The following is a 13,786-nucleotide window of genomic DNA, read 5'->3' as shown; positions in this document are numbered from 1 at the left end:
TACTAAGTGAAAGAAGCCAATCTGAAAAGGCTAGACACTGTATGATTCCAACTATGTGACATTCTGGAAAAGGCAAAACTATGGAGACAGTAAAACAATCAGTGGTTGTCAGGTATTGGCAGAGGTTGGGGTCATGAGCGAGGGATAAAAAGGGGAAGCACTGAGGAATTTTAGGGCAGTAAATCTGCATTGTATGATACTATATTGAGAATGCAAGTCATTATTACACATGTGCTCACACCCATAGAATGTACAACACCAAGAGTGAGTCCTCGTGAACGCTACGGACTTTGGGTGATTATGCGTCACTGTAGGTTCATTCATTGTAACACATGGACCACTCTGGTGGAGACGTTGATAATGGGGAAGGCTGGGCATGTGTGTGTGGGGGGCGGGGCAGGAGATACATGTGAAATCTCTGTGCCTTAATTTTGCTGTGAATCTAAAACTGCTTTAAAAAATTGTCTTTATAAATTAAAAAATAGAACAAAAATAAACGTAAAAGGATAATTCTCTCTGGGGAAGGAGAGCACATCCTTCAAGCATGGATGTAACACTGTCCTTTTCCTCTCGATGACCTTTGAGGGAGGGGACATTCAGGGCCCCGGGAAGGAGACCAGTGGTCTGGACATTTTCTGATGGCGCAGGTGTCCCTGCTGGCTGAGCCTGCACTCACAGACACGGCAGGACTAGCTACATGGAGTTCTTTACATTTAAATTAATGAAAATAAAAACTGAAAATTCCGTTCGCCCTCGCCTCATTTCAAGTGCCCAATAGCCTATGTGGCTAATAGTTACGTATTGGACAGCGTAGGTGGGAAGCATTTCCACCCGCTAAGAAAGTTCTGCTGGCTAGCACTTCTCTAGACTCACCTGGGGGGGTGCAGGAAAATCACAAATCAAGAACGCACGTGGTCCAGGACCACTAGTCCCAGATTCCAAATGACATCTGAGCAACAGACACTGTTTCCACAGGATCAGTTTCAGAAGGCAGAGAAGAGGTCCCTGGTAGGGCCGGGGCTGGAGAGGGCTGGAGAGGCGTGCTCTCTGAATCAGTGCTTGAAGAGCAACTTCTCTTTTGCAATCCTTGCTGGTCTGACAGGCTCCTGCAGAATTACATCACTTCCTAAAAAACAGGCAAACACTTCTCCTTCAAGTTAGCACCAACCCAAACAAGCAGGAAACAGGAAATGTTCACGTTTCAGGGAGGCTGAAGCCAGCAAAGCATCGTGCAGGAGGGAGAGCTGAGGCAAGAGAGCTGACATGAAGTCTCCCTGTGCTGCCCTCATCTTTGCCCTGGTAATCGTGTTTCTTCCCACTGGCTGGTCTCAGGGTAAGCTACCTCCAGACTTTCCACTCCAGGGAGGAGGATAATGAAGGCTTGTTTGGTGCCCAAGGCTACAGAACTCTGCCGGGGAGGGTGACACCCAGAAAATGTAATCCTTTTTGTGAAACAAGTGGAGAAAATTAGAACTGTCTTTTTGTGTGTGGGGGTGTGTGAGATGGGAGAATGGACTTGGCTTTCCATGCAGCTGGAGAATCGGGCTCCACTGCACTCACTGAATGTAACCGTCCTGCAATCTTTGTCTTCTAAGATATGTGGGGCCCCTGTAATTTACCAACTTTAATGGGCATATTAAGAAAACCATAAACTCGTTGGCAGTTCATGCAAAAGAATGCTTCATTCAACTGCAACAAAGAAATAATAAATTTGCTTTTAATAATGTGGACTGAGAAGTCTGCTGGTTCCAAAAACTCCTGGAAAAACTGGAGTATGGAAATTTACTACTGGAAAGTGTACTAAAGAAAAACAGAAGTTAAAAAAAAAAAAAAAAAAAAAAAACGTAAACAGGAAATTATCTGAGGAATTCCCAGGCATCTACTCTAACTTTTCAAGCAAGGTCTTTCATCTGTTTTTCTTTAATCTTGTTACTTTGGGGGAATATTTCCTTTGCATTGATTGTTACTGATGAAGCTTTGTTTTAAAACAGCAATGTGATTATAGCAAATCAAAAGTATTGGAAAAGACAATATATGAAATCTCATTATTTTGGGCTGAGAGCAGCAATTTGTTTATACCCTTGACAGTTGCTACAGAAAACGTAGTCACCCTCAGTTGCCTCTTACAGCTTTGCTGATTTGCCCTTGGGTAAATAAACTTGCCGCCCCTGGTTTTTGTCCATGGATACTACTTGTTTCTAGTGTAGAGCAGTGCTTCAAGGGAAAGGAAATTCTCAAGCTACAGCTCTTTAAATAGAATGGGGGTATCAGACCCTGATTACCTAACAGACTTCACAAGTTCTTGGACATTAGCAGTCAGCACCCAACCACCACCGCCCTGTCAATTTCTCTTTCCTTAGGTGCTCTCCACATGGTCTTTCCGGGCCTCTGAGGTGGGAAATGGAAGGTGAAATGCAAACCATTCCAACTGGAAAGATGTTCAGTTAAAACTGAGATTAGTGTTCAAACTGAGTTTGGGGGACAATGTGTTATTCTATGCACAAAGTTTTGAAGCTGGAAGGGAACCTAAAGACCATGCAGCTCAAGCTATACTGGGGGGTACAGGTGAAGAAACTGAGGCAGAGGAAGGTGAGATATTTGAATCTCACTGCTAGTCAGCTCTTCTGACTTGGACTCTAGGGTTCTCTTCTCTCCCCCAGGGGATCAACGACACACCCTGCCCAAGATAGATGGACTAGATTCATTTTCCCTCAGGGCATCCCTTAGCACCCAAAGAAATGGAGCCTAGCCATCACACTTCCACCTCTTGTAACTCTCACCACTACCACAAATATGGCCCTCAAACACACTCCTGGGAATTATATTAACCTTTGCCTGAGTATTTTCTTGAGCTTCTGAAAAAACGATTGTATTGAAGTGTTTGCAGTTCAGGAGATGCAGAAGGAAAATCTGAAGAGACTCAGTCAGTAAAAGTTCTCTTTCTGATGCCCATATCTGATCACGTGACTCTGCTACTTAAAGAACTTCAGTTGCTCCTCACTTACGCCCCTTGGACTCTCACTTCAACCTCCTTTCCAGTGGTACCTTCTTCCCTGTGCCCTCCCACACCCCCCCGCAGCCGCCCCCTCTAGTTCCACTGCATGTAACATGGGCTCCAGGCCCCTGGGGCTCTTGCCACAAGTGAATGACACGGTCTCTTTTTTTCTACTTCATACAATTCTGCATCACGTAAAAAGCTCAGACTTCTCCTTGATGTCTCCCTTCACTACCCCTTCCCTGCAGCTCTGCCTTTATCCCCTGTTGTGTCCCACAGACCTAAACTCAGCTTGGCACTTGGAATCCTAATTCTGTCTATATCCATGTCTTCCACCAGGCTGTGAGCAGCTCCGGAGAAAATCCTCTTCTGTTCATCTTTGACTTCCCAAAACCCTGTAAGGGGTCAGTATAAATTAGGACTCAGTAATTGTTAATAAGTACTAAAATCATCTTAGGATGGCTATGAGGTTGATCAGTAAACACGAATGAGCTTCTGAAAACAGGTAGTGTAAGAATGTCAGAAGTCAAAGATGAAAAGCTGCATTTCAGGACAGCACAGGGATTATCTAGATAATTCAACACAATTATTGGGCCCTCCCTGGATTCCCAATTTCTGAAAATGCAAAAATGTCTGCTTGCAAAAAGCTGTATAATCAAAAGCTGATTACTTTGACATTAGGGGAAAGGCTATTCTAAATTAAAGACTGAATATATATACTTAATTTAAGTAATATATGTCTGAGCTGATGATACCTAAGACTTCAGGATATGAGTTATTAATAGTATATAGGTATCACACTTGTATGTCCTTGAATTCTTCAAAAAGTGTCTTGGAGATATGTGGTAGAAGAATCTAATCTACTGAACAGCTCAACTCTCTCCCTTGCAAGTATATTTCGGGATATATCTCAAATCAAGACTTTATTAACCCCAAACAGGCAACATTATCTAATACCTGCAGTTACCTGCGACCAGCATCATTACCTGTGAGTCAGCGTCTTCCTCCTTATATAGACTGAGAGGCTGATTGATTACTATCTCAGGTGAATAATCCACTTACAAGTCGCCAGGAGAGAAATGAGAAAACAGTTTCTCTGGGATTTCACCAAACAGATGAGCATAGCTAAAGAAAAGCTCCAGGTCTAGGTATCTCAGCCAGTGTAGGATGGTAACAAAGTTCAGACTCAAGGTGATCTTCTGCCCCTGGAGTGAAGGGAGGTATTCTCACCTCATTCCTTCCCCTGGGCCCTGTCAGTGTCAGCTTAACACCATCAGGAAGTGAAAAACAACTCCCCAGATCCTAAAAGCATGGGATTTATTAGCTGCTCCAAGCAGAATGGTTTGTAGAAAGGAGTGCTAAAGGGCATAGCAAGAAACAAGGCAGCTGTAACTGTTTTGGTGGCCAGAGTCAAACACTGGGTTTGACAGGGAGGACTGGGAGATTTTCTGGGCTATTGCAGAAGAGTAAGAACCATATAATTATTGGACAATTCTCCAATAATTGATAAGAAGATGAAGAATATCTTGAGACGTTGATAGAGAAAAGAAGAAAACACTAGGTGCACAAATGCAGTGGTACTTTCGGATCCTGTTCTGGTCTCAGTAACTGTGGCTGCCACCTGCCATTTCCTGGGACAGCCCCAATTAAATATTAGGTAGGTGCAAAAGTAATTGCGGTTTTTGCAATTATTTTTAACGTTTTCAACCGCAATTACTTTTGTACCAACCTAATCGGAATAATGATGAAGGGAACATATACAGTACTCATTATATGCCAGACACTTGTCTAAACACTTTCCATATACTAACTCATTGAATTCTCATAACCTTATACAGTGGGTGCTATTATCTCTGTTTTACAAATGAGAAAACTGAGGCAAAGAGAGGTTAAGTGATTTGCCCAAAGTCTTACAGCTAAGGAGTAGATCTCAGGAAGATTCAGCTTCAGGAGTCCATTGTCTGTATTACCTACCTCTGGGTTTCCAGGCTATGTGTCTAGTTTCAGGTTTTGAAAAGTACGTCTTCGGTGCCTTCCCAACTGTAAACACCTGGCTGGGTTCTAAGCTTATTCACCACATGTTAACAAAGGAGCTGTATTTGTTTGGTATGGTCAGAGACTGGCTGACAGAAAAAAGAATGGTGAGGGTTGGGTTAAACTTTGGCCTGCAGAGGGGGAAGAAGGGGACTGAAAGGTGCAGTGTGAGTAAAACAGAATCTGGGGATTAGCATAGTTAAAACCAGAAGCAGGAAAACAGAATGTTGATGGTGCTAGGCGTGAGGCTTAGGGGTGTGGGAACCAGGGAGAGAAAGCATAGCCTTTCTGTGGGAGAGCCTTGCTGAGAACTGACCCAAGGACCAAACATAAAAACAACAACAAAAAATAAAACAAAAAAACAACAACCCATAAGCAAAGGGGGATTTATTGAGGCTTAAAGTACCTGTGTCTAAAAGGCTGACCCAGGAAACCAGAAGAGGGCAGGATCTTGGCTGGGATGGGCTCAGTTCTGTAAAGAAACAATGCAACCTGCAATCTGCCTACCTGTGTATAGTTTGCACCACCCTCAAATGTTGGCAAAGATGTGGAGAAACAGGAACTGTGCACAGCTGGTGGGAGGGGAGGGGAGTGCAACCAGCCAGTCTATTCTGCTGCTTACCTCATCTCTTAGGCTTCTAATTTCAGTTATCATACTTCTCATTTCTAGAAAATCTTTTGTTTCTAGAAAATCCTTCATATTTATGTTATATATATATATGCCATATACGTCATATATATATTATGTATATAATGTCTTGGTTTCATTATTTTCTTGTGCTATCTATTTCTTCTTTTATATCTTTATTTTAAACATATTATTATCTATTGGATAACTTTTATCTGAAGTTTTTGTAAACCTAATCTCCTTGCTTCTTGTAACTGTCAACTCCCATTTGTGATGGAAATCGTGGGGGCTCTGAGGGCTGAACCTGGCACACAAAGGATGACTCACCTTATTTAATAGAACCCCAAATTTCATGATCCCATCACCAACCTACTGTAAATGCTTAACCAATACAACTGTCATCCTGTCATCACAAAATAGTGTTTAGAAGAAACTTAGACAGGCAGGTGCTGGGCTTGAGGGGAGCCGGTGCTTGGACCCCTGGCTTAAACCCCAGCTTTGAGAAGGGGAGGAGGCAGGCCTCCAGGGTCACCACCACAAGTCACCTGAGGAGGTACCAGAGCCTTATTAAAAGTGCCAGCCAGCTAACCAGCATTATCAGTGAAGCCATGTTGGTAACCACAAGCAGGTAATCAAAGACAGCAATGTGATGGCCAAAGAGAAAGTAGACAAAACCAAATTCAAACTCAGAGGAGGGACCAGGATCCACAGTGTCAGGATGATGGTGAGAGCAGCCTTGGTTAATGAACGCACCTGACTTTGACTTTGAGTTTTGACAAAATCATTGCAGCTGCTTCTCTGTCACCCCACCCCCCACCCCTTTTTTCTTTTTTTCTAACCGTGGTCTGGTGTTTTAGCTTCGACTTTTGACCCAATATGTGGAAAGGAGCCCCATGAAAGCATTCTATACATATTATAAAATATGTCTCCAGAATATATATATGTATATATATAAATTAACCCAAATGTTAACTAACCCAAATTGTTTTATATATGAATACTTCACTTCTTACTCCTCAAACCAAAACAATCATTGCTCAAAGCAACAATGACGGCTCCACCTTCCTGCAAGAAACACTGCGTAGACGCATCTATGGATAATACTAAGAAAACGCTCTTACCCGTCTTCCTCTAAAAATATGGGTGGAAGTTTAGACCCAGCCAGTATGTGTTGAGCAGCATGACAATTTGTAGAAGGGCCAGGTAGTTACAAACATTTTGGGGAGACCTTTGGAAAAGAAACACACAAAAAAACCAAAGGAATACAAGTTCCATAGACACTAAATTTCAAGCCAGTAAAAGCTTATTTGAAAACTTAAAAAAGAAGCAAAAATTATGTAACATAAAACTACTGAAACATGTCTGCCTCAGGTGGTGAAGATAGCACAGAAGTACTTCCTGAGAAATGACAGAAGGTGGTTAGAAAAGAGTTATCTCCTAGGGCAAGGTCTGTTGGTGGTGGTGTTTTGGTTTCTTTTCCTTAAAACAAAACCAATCTATTTTGTTTTTGAAATTTGACGTTTTTTTCTATGTTTCTTATTAATTAAAACCATCTTTATCATTTTTCACTTCCCCACCCCATTGTCATGTTCAGAAACAGGAGCTCAGTGATTACTAGGGTTTGCTGACATTTTTTTCCCCACTGATAACACTGTTTATTAATTTAAAAATTTATTCATTTTTTTCTGAACATTGTGCTTGTTTATTTGTTTATGATTAAGATTGCCAGATTTAGCAAGTAAAAATATAAGATACTAGTTAAATATAAACTTCAAATAAACAAAAATGTTTTTAGTGTAAATACATCCCCTTCCATTTAATGTAAGTATAGGGTACACAAATATTGCATGGGATATATTTATACTAAAAAAGTATTTATTGTTAGTCTTATACTTAAATTTAATTGGGTGTCCTGTATTTTATCTAGTAATTCTATTTATCATTATGATTATCTTCTGTCAAGCAAAAGCCATTCCTATATTGGTTCATCACTTAGACCAGAGACATACTGGCTATGTAGTCATCTAACAAATATTAGAAGAATATTTAGGTTGAGTCTTGGGTCAATCATTCAAATAACAAGAAATGATTGTTAAAAAAAGAAAAACAATGATTAAGTAGAACAAAACCAGGGATCCAAGGGTGGATCAACTTCAGAGAATCTATTAATGTAATTCATCCCATTAAAAACTAAATGAGAAAAAATCAGAGGATTATGTTAATAAATGCAGAAAAGAGGTTAACAAGAGAGTGAGAATAGCACAACATCAGTTGCTAAAGTGCAATACTAAAATTCTGAGTTCTTGAGGTAGTTAGACTGTCCAGGATAGAAGGGCAGGATTGATTCTCTTTTAAGGTAAAAAGAGCCAGCTTTGGAGACCTGTTAAAGGGAATTGCTGACCCTAGAAAATCCCTCCCACCATTTTGTTCCCCTCAGATACCTCAGGCACTTGCTTCCTTCTTGAGCCTCTTGTAAGAAACCTTCAAACAGTAAACACATTCTTGCTCTCAGCTCTACCATAGGCCAAGGATGGGGAACTTTTGGTTACATTAGCCACTGAGACAGTATTCCACATCTCCTTTCCCTACTTCCTATACTCTTGTTGATGACAAACATACATCTACCACTTATTTGTTGGTTTGTCTCTGTCTTGCTGAGCTTGTGCTGATCTGAGCAAGGGGTACCATGCAGATATGGAGGGCTACATGACCTGCACAAGAGCCCACCCTCTTTCTCCAATGCGCAGTGTGTCCCAATCCTACTCAGAGGGAGGCTGACGTAGCACGCCAAGGAGAGGGCAGGCCTTGGCGAGGAACGTGTGTTTTCAAGTTACTCTTTTAAATTGTAAGTTTGAAATTGGCTATTCAAAAGAGAGAAATATAATCGAAATAGAAAAGTATTCAGGTTAGTAAGGATAACTTCATTTAATAATAATCCTTTTTTTCATTTTAAAGCATTTTTGTGTCTATTATTCCAATGATGTTAGGAAGAAGTTTTAAAGGTTAAAGTGTATATATATATATATATATCTTGTCTCGTAAAAATACATTCCTTTAAACCTCCAGGTACTATGGGCAGAATAAGATTCCAGTGTACAGATAGTCAGATGGTGAAAAATGCAGCTTCCCCGGGTAATTAGCTGCTAAATCAGAGAGAGCCTTAGGGTCTGGGCAAGTGTGATTAGATATGAGCAATCTTTCTCTAAAAAAGATGTCAAAATAAAACACAAACAAACATCAGAGCATCCTGGGCCCCCACTGTGGGGAGTGTTTGAATCTGATAGTAAATTGCATTTGCAGGTGTGCATGTCTGGAGGCAATGAGGTAAAAATAAAAATACAACCTGGCTTCATAAGTAAATTCCCAGATCAGATACCTGCAAGAAAGTGTTTCACCAGATGACCCTTCTCAAAATAAGTGAAGAAACATTTTTAAACATCCTTTCGATGTAAGACCCTATCACCATCTGATAGCTGAAATGAAAGCATGTACAAAATACAGGCCCTGCTTTACCTAAACACCACTTCAATACGTAACATCTGCCGTTAACCTTCCATGTTTTTGCCTTACATCTGTTTCATCCACTATTTATTCTGGCCCTATCTTCTTCAAGCGAATATGTCAGGGCAAACATATTAAGTGAACATTTTCACTTAGTAAAAATGGTCAAATCTGTAGTACAACAGAGCTTACAATGAAACCAACATTTTCTCCACATTCCTCATCCTGCCCCCAGGGAGAATTAAGTCACTTGGGCTTTACACGTGGACACCAAGGGAAACACCCTGTCAAAAAACAAATAAATACAAACAAGAAAACTGGAAACATGAAGTTTCATCATTAGGGATTCGTAACGTTAGGTCAAACAAGTCCTCTTATTCCCCAGGATTTTTTTAAAATTCAAGTAGCTTTTTGAGAGAAAACCATCTTAGATTCCCATTTCTCTGTGACTAAGATTACCGGAGAGTGCGTTTTTAAAAGGGGGTTGATAGCGGGAGGAGGTTATCAGACGCTTGATGAAAAGGTGCGAGGTGTAACATCTTACCTCAGACTGACCTATCTGGCCTGTTTTATAGTTCCTAAACAATTCTTTAGGAAAGGCCACTACACAGCAGACAGGGTTCCTGGTGCTAGGGATAGATATAATTTGAAATAGTGGAGGCAGCAGACAATAAGCAAGTACAAAGATGAGGATTTCAGATCATAAGCAATAGGTTAGGACTGTTCTGAAACCCAGTAAACTAGAGAAAGAGCAGAGCACTTCAGAACTGCTTCTGTGGTCCAGCAGGAAGGTGTCACAGTGGCCCAACACCAACGAGTGGCCTCCATCTGCTTGGTGTTAGCTCTCTGTGGATCAAACACCATCCTCCCACAGCCAGCCTGGCACCTGATGAGTCTGGGAAGGTATATTGTTCCCAATTTGTCCCGGTTCTGTCCCTGGACACATCACAGTCAGATTCCACAGATGCTGAGAACTGATTTTTTTTTTTTTTAAGATAGCAGAGCTGAAGAGATAGACTATTTGATAGGTGCGTACACCTACTAATTTTGCTCCCAAAGGCTTCTTTCTGTGTAGGCTTCTCCACTCATTTTTGAAGGTAATAAGGACGGTCTTCACGAATAACAGCAAATTAAAATATGTCAGTTGAGTTATGATTTAACTCAGTAATTCTCAACCCAGCGTACATACTAACTGAAATCATTTGGGGCGCTTTTAAAATATGCTGTTGCCCAGGCTACAGCCTCAGATATCCTCAAGTAAATTGATTTGGGCGGAGCTTAAAAAAATCACGTGATGTTGGTGCACAGTAAATGCTGAGAGCCACAACGGGTGACTAATAATGAAATGCAACTGCATGAGATTGTTTGGGCAATTTAAACCCGTGATTCCCAAAGTATGGCTCCCAGATCATCATCAGCAGCATTTTGTTAGAAATGAATGTTCTTGGGCCCCATCCAGACCTAGTAAATCAGAAACTCTGGGAGCAGTGCCCAGCAATCTGTGTTGAAGAAGCCCTCCAGGTGGTTCTGACGCACGCTAAGGTTTAAGGACCACTGGATTCAGCTTCCAAGCTGTTCTGTCAGCAGTGACCTTTACTGGAGAGCTGGCTTTTAAACTCCAGCACATCCCTGTCTTATCCAGACTTCCTTGGGAAAGCACGACTGTCCCAGTTCTCTCTCAATCCATCCCGGCCAGAGTCTCTCAGGTGTTTCCGACTTCAGTGATGATTTTTGTGCTATTGCATTGTGGTGACAGAGTTGGCAGCTGCTAGGCAAGCTACTGGCATCTAACTCCCTGACCTCTGACTCTTCTCCAGTTCACCAAAGAGGGGCATAGACAACCAGAGGGGACAGTGCCTTGGCATGTCCCAAGGGAAGGCCAAGGTGGATAGGGTCTACAGTAGTGGTTGGCAACCTGGTCTACAGACTGGAGTCACCTGGAGAACTGTCAAAATACTAAGGTCTGGGTTCACCCCCCAGATATTTTGATCGAATGGTTTGGGGTGTGGTCTGGGCATCAGGAATGTTAAAAGGTCCCCAAATCATTCTAACGTGTAGCCAAGGATGAGAACCACTAGACGACATTTTGCTTTCGTTTTATGTCACCCTTCGAATACTCTGGCTCTTTGCTGTACATAGAAGTGGCAGGAGGGTAGGAAAAGTAGGTCGATTTCTTCAGTTTGGTTTCTGGAGGATCCTGAGCGTCTTGAGTGTCCAGTTACTCCACAGAGCAGGACCGAGTTCGAACACCTGACACCTGACTTGTATTTTCTTTCATTTCGCTATCTGAATTATAGAACCATTTACATAATCTGTGTATGGAGACTGCATAAATGAAAGAATGGAGCATCTGATTGCTATCCTGAGTGTAATAACATCCTCTCATCGTTGTTTTATTTTACACTGTAATATCAGTGTAGCAATTTTTCACTTTTTTTAACTTTAAAAACTAGAGCGTCATCGCACATTTGTTCTATTTTCAAAAGAACAAAAGGAGAAGCTAGCTAGTTTGCTTCAGCAAAAAGCAAAGTCACTCCCATGTAGTGACAATGCTTAGAGTGGTGATAAAGATGACAGCATGCCCACTCTGCTGACGGAGCTGCCAGGATCTCTTCATGCCTTTCCCCCATTTTCCCACTTACAAGGATTCCCTCAGGGTCCTTGCCAGATGTGTGAAATATGAGTCCCAGATGTATTTGCATGGATATTGTCAATAATCATTTGTAAGTGATTCTGTACACGGCGTGACTTATTATCTGCTACTTTTAGGATTTTAGGGCTAAAAATGAAGTATTGCAGCTCAGTTTCATCATTCTCATGACCACTCCCATTATGTCTTAATAATGTTCCATTATCTGAGGAGAGAAAGAGAAATGGTGGGAGGGAGAATTCCTCGGAGAGTTGCACTGGGGTCACTTGAGATAACCATGACTGGACCACTCGAAAGGAAGAGAGAGCGTTGGTGAGCCTGCTGCCTCGCATCCTCACAGCCAGTGGTTCTACAGGCAGGTCAGACAGGATACACAGCCTCACTGGGCCGACCTTCACACAGCCCTTCTGCTTTTTCACATTTTGTCCTTGTTCTTTCTTCTTCTTTTCTTCTGTGCTTTGCTTGCGGATGCCTCTCTCTTCACTCTCACATGTAATCCTCTCCATCTTTATCTTCTGCAGCCTCTTCTGTTTTTACCCACAGCCTCCACCCCTTTTATCCAGAAATGTGTCCCCATTTAGATAAGAAGATACAATAATAAGATGAAGAAGTTACATGAGGCAGATTAGTCTCCTGGAAGAGCAGAGAAGCAGATAACTCTAGAGATGGGGGAAAGAGAATGGGTGGAGGACAGAGGAAATAGCAAATGTACGTACCAACACCTGGCATATGGATGGGACTTTGTGGGTTGTACAGCATTTGCACAATTGTGATTTCCTTGGCTCTTCATTCAAATACCTCGGGATAGGCAGAGCAGCAGGCCTCCTTTCTTGGCCTTTAGGAAAGGAAAGGCTGGAGGGGGTGAGGGGCTCTTCCCAGACCCCATGGCTAGAGAGGGCAGCACCAGTCTTTGAACCCCACTCTTTCTGAATCTAAATCCTTCTCTCCATGGTGCCATGGAGATGCTCATGAGTCCTCATGTGACCTCAGAATTGCTCTGTATGCTCTGCAGGGTGCATACTCCAACTCGTTTCCTAAGAGAGTTCTGGGTTCCTCCATGGTGGTGCTGGACTCCTAAGGCTGTAAATGTCATTTTTACCTAAGAAGCGTAGGATGGCTCCTATAGGAAACCACCATTGACCATTATGGGCCTTAACAAGTGTTTCTCGGGCCCACCTGGTATCTGAGACCGCACAGTGTGAGGGTGTCCCATGTCCATTGGGTTAAGAATGACTGTTACCACACAGGCCATGGGAGGAAGCTGTAATACTTCAGGAAAAGTCCCCCAGCTGCCCTCTGCCAGCTCCACTTCCATCGCTGCTCTTGTGACTACGACTCCTCTTTAGTTTCTACCTTGCTTTTGTCTACCTCTGGTTCCCTTCTAACTCTCACCTCTGTTGCCTTGGTGACTCACTCCTGGTTACCGGTTTGATTCTATGTTCTATCCCAGTGTTCCAGCTCCTCTTTGGATGACATTTGATGTTGGATGACAAACTGTTGAGGCTGAATCCCAATGTTTTCAACTTTCCCAGCATAGACTCCCTGCATACCCAGCCCTTCTCTGACTTTCTCTCCACCATTTCTCATGATGTGAGGACTGGTCAAGAGTTGTCTTGGAGACGCTGTGAAGGCAGACCACCAGTAGCAGCTGGGTGCTATCCTCCCTTCCCACTGCACCCAGCACCCTTGCCCCTGAACCCCAACTCTTGAGATACACTGAAGAATATACTTGTACATGTGCACACTGAGGGATGTACAGCGTGTTTGTTGCAGCAGTGTTGGAAATAACAAAAGATAGCCTAAATATCCATCAAGAATAGGAATTCCTTCCAAATAATGGGAGGGAAAGACAACTGTCTGTGTGCAGACAGGGACTTCGAGTCAAATTTTAAGTGAAAAAAGCAAGAGACAGAACAATAGTTAAGTTTTGCTACCATTTGCGTTAATAAAAGAAAACAGGAAATGATACTTATATTAA

At 42.2% G+C, this 13,786-nt stretch overlaps 1 protein-coding gene across 5 annotated transcripts in view; it reads left to right on the top strand.

Annotated features, from left to right (window-relative positions):
• Window positions 1-1,170: 1,170 nt before the first annotated feature.
• The window catches only part of TMEM154 (transmembrane protein 154), a 56,827-nt gene continuing 44,211 nt past the window's right edge, over window positions 1,171-13,786 (top strand). For 3 of the 5 annotated variants that reach the window (XM_081075444.1, XM_081075443.1, XM_081075442.1), the window contains exon 1: window positions 1,197-1,333. In XM_081075444.1, the coding sequence (XP_080931570.1) occupies window positions 1,264-1,333 (70 nt within the window). In that variant the 5' untranslated portion in view covers window positions 1,197-1,263. Of the gene's footprint in view, window positions 1,334-13,786 lie in introns of all 5 variants that reach the window. The other 2 variants (XM_081075445.1, XM_081075441.1) reach the window with 2 other exon arrangements.

This window comes from Rhinolophus hipposideros (assembly GCF_964194185.1).
Source record: "Rhinolophus hipposideros genome assembly, chromosome: 16".
Classification (NCBI taxonomy): domain Eukaryota; kingdom Metazoa; phylum Chordata; class Mammalia; order Chiroptera; family Rhinolophidae; genus Rhinolophus; species Rhinolophus hipposideros.
This window is presented reverse-complemented; position numbering and strand designations above follow the sequence as displayed.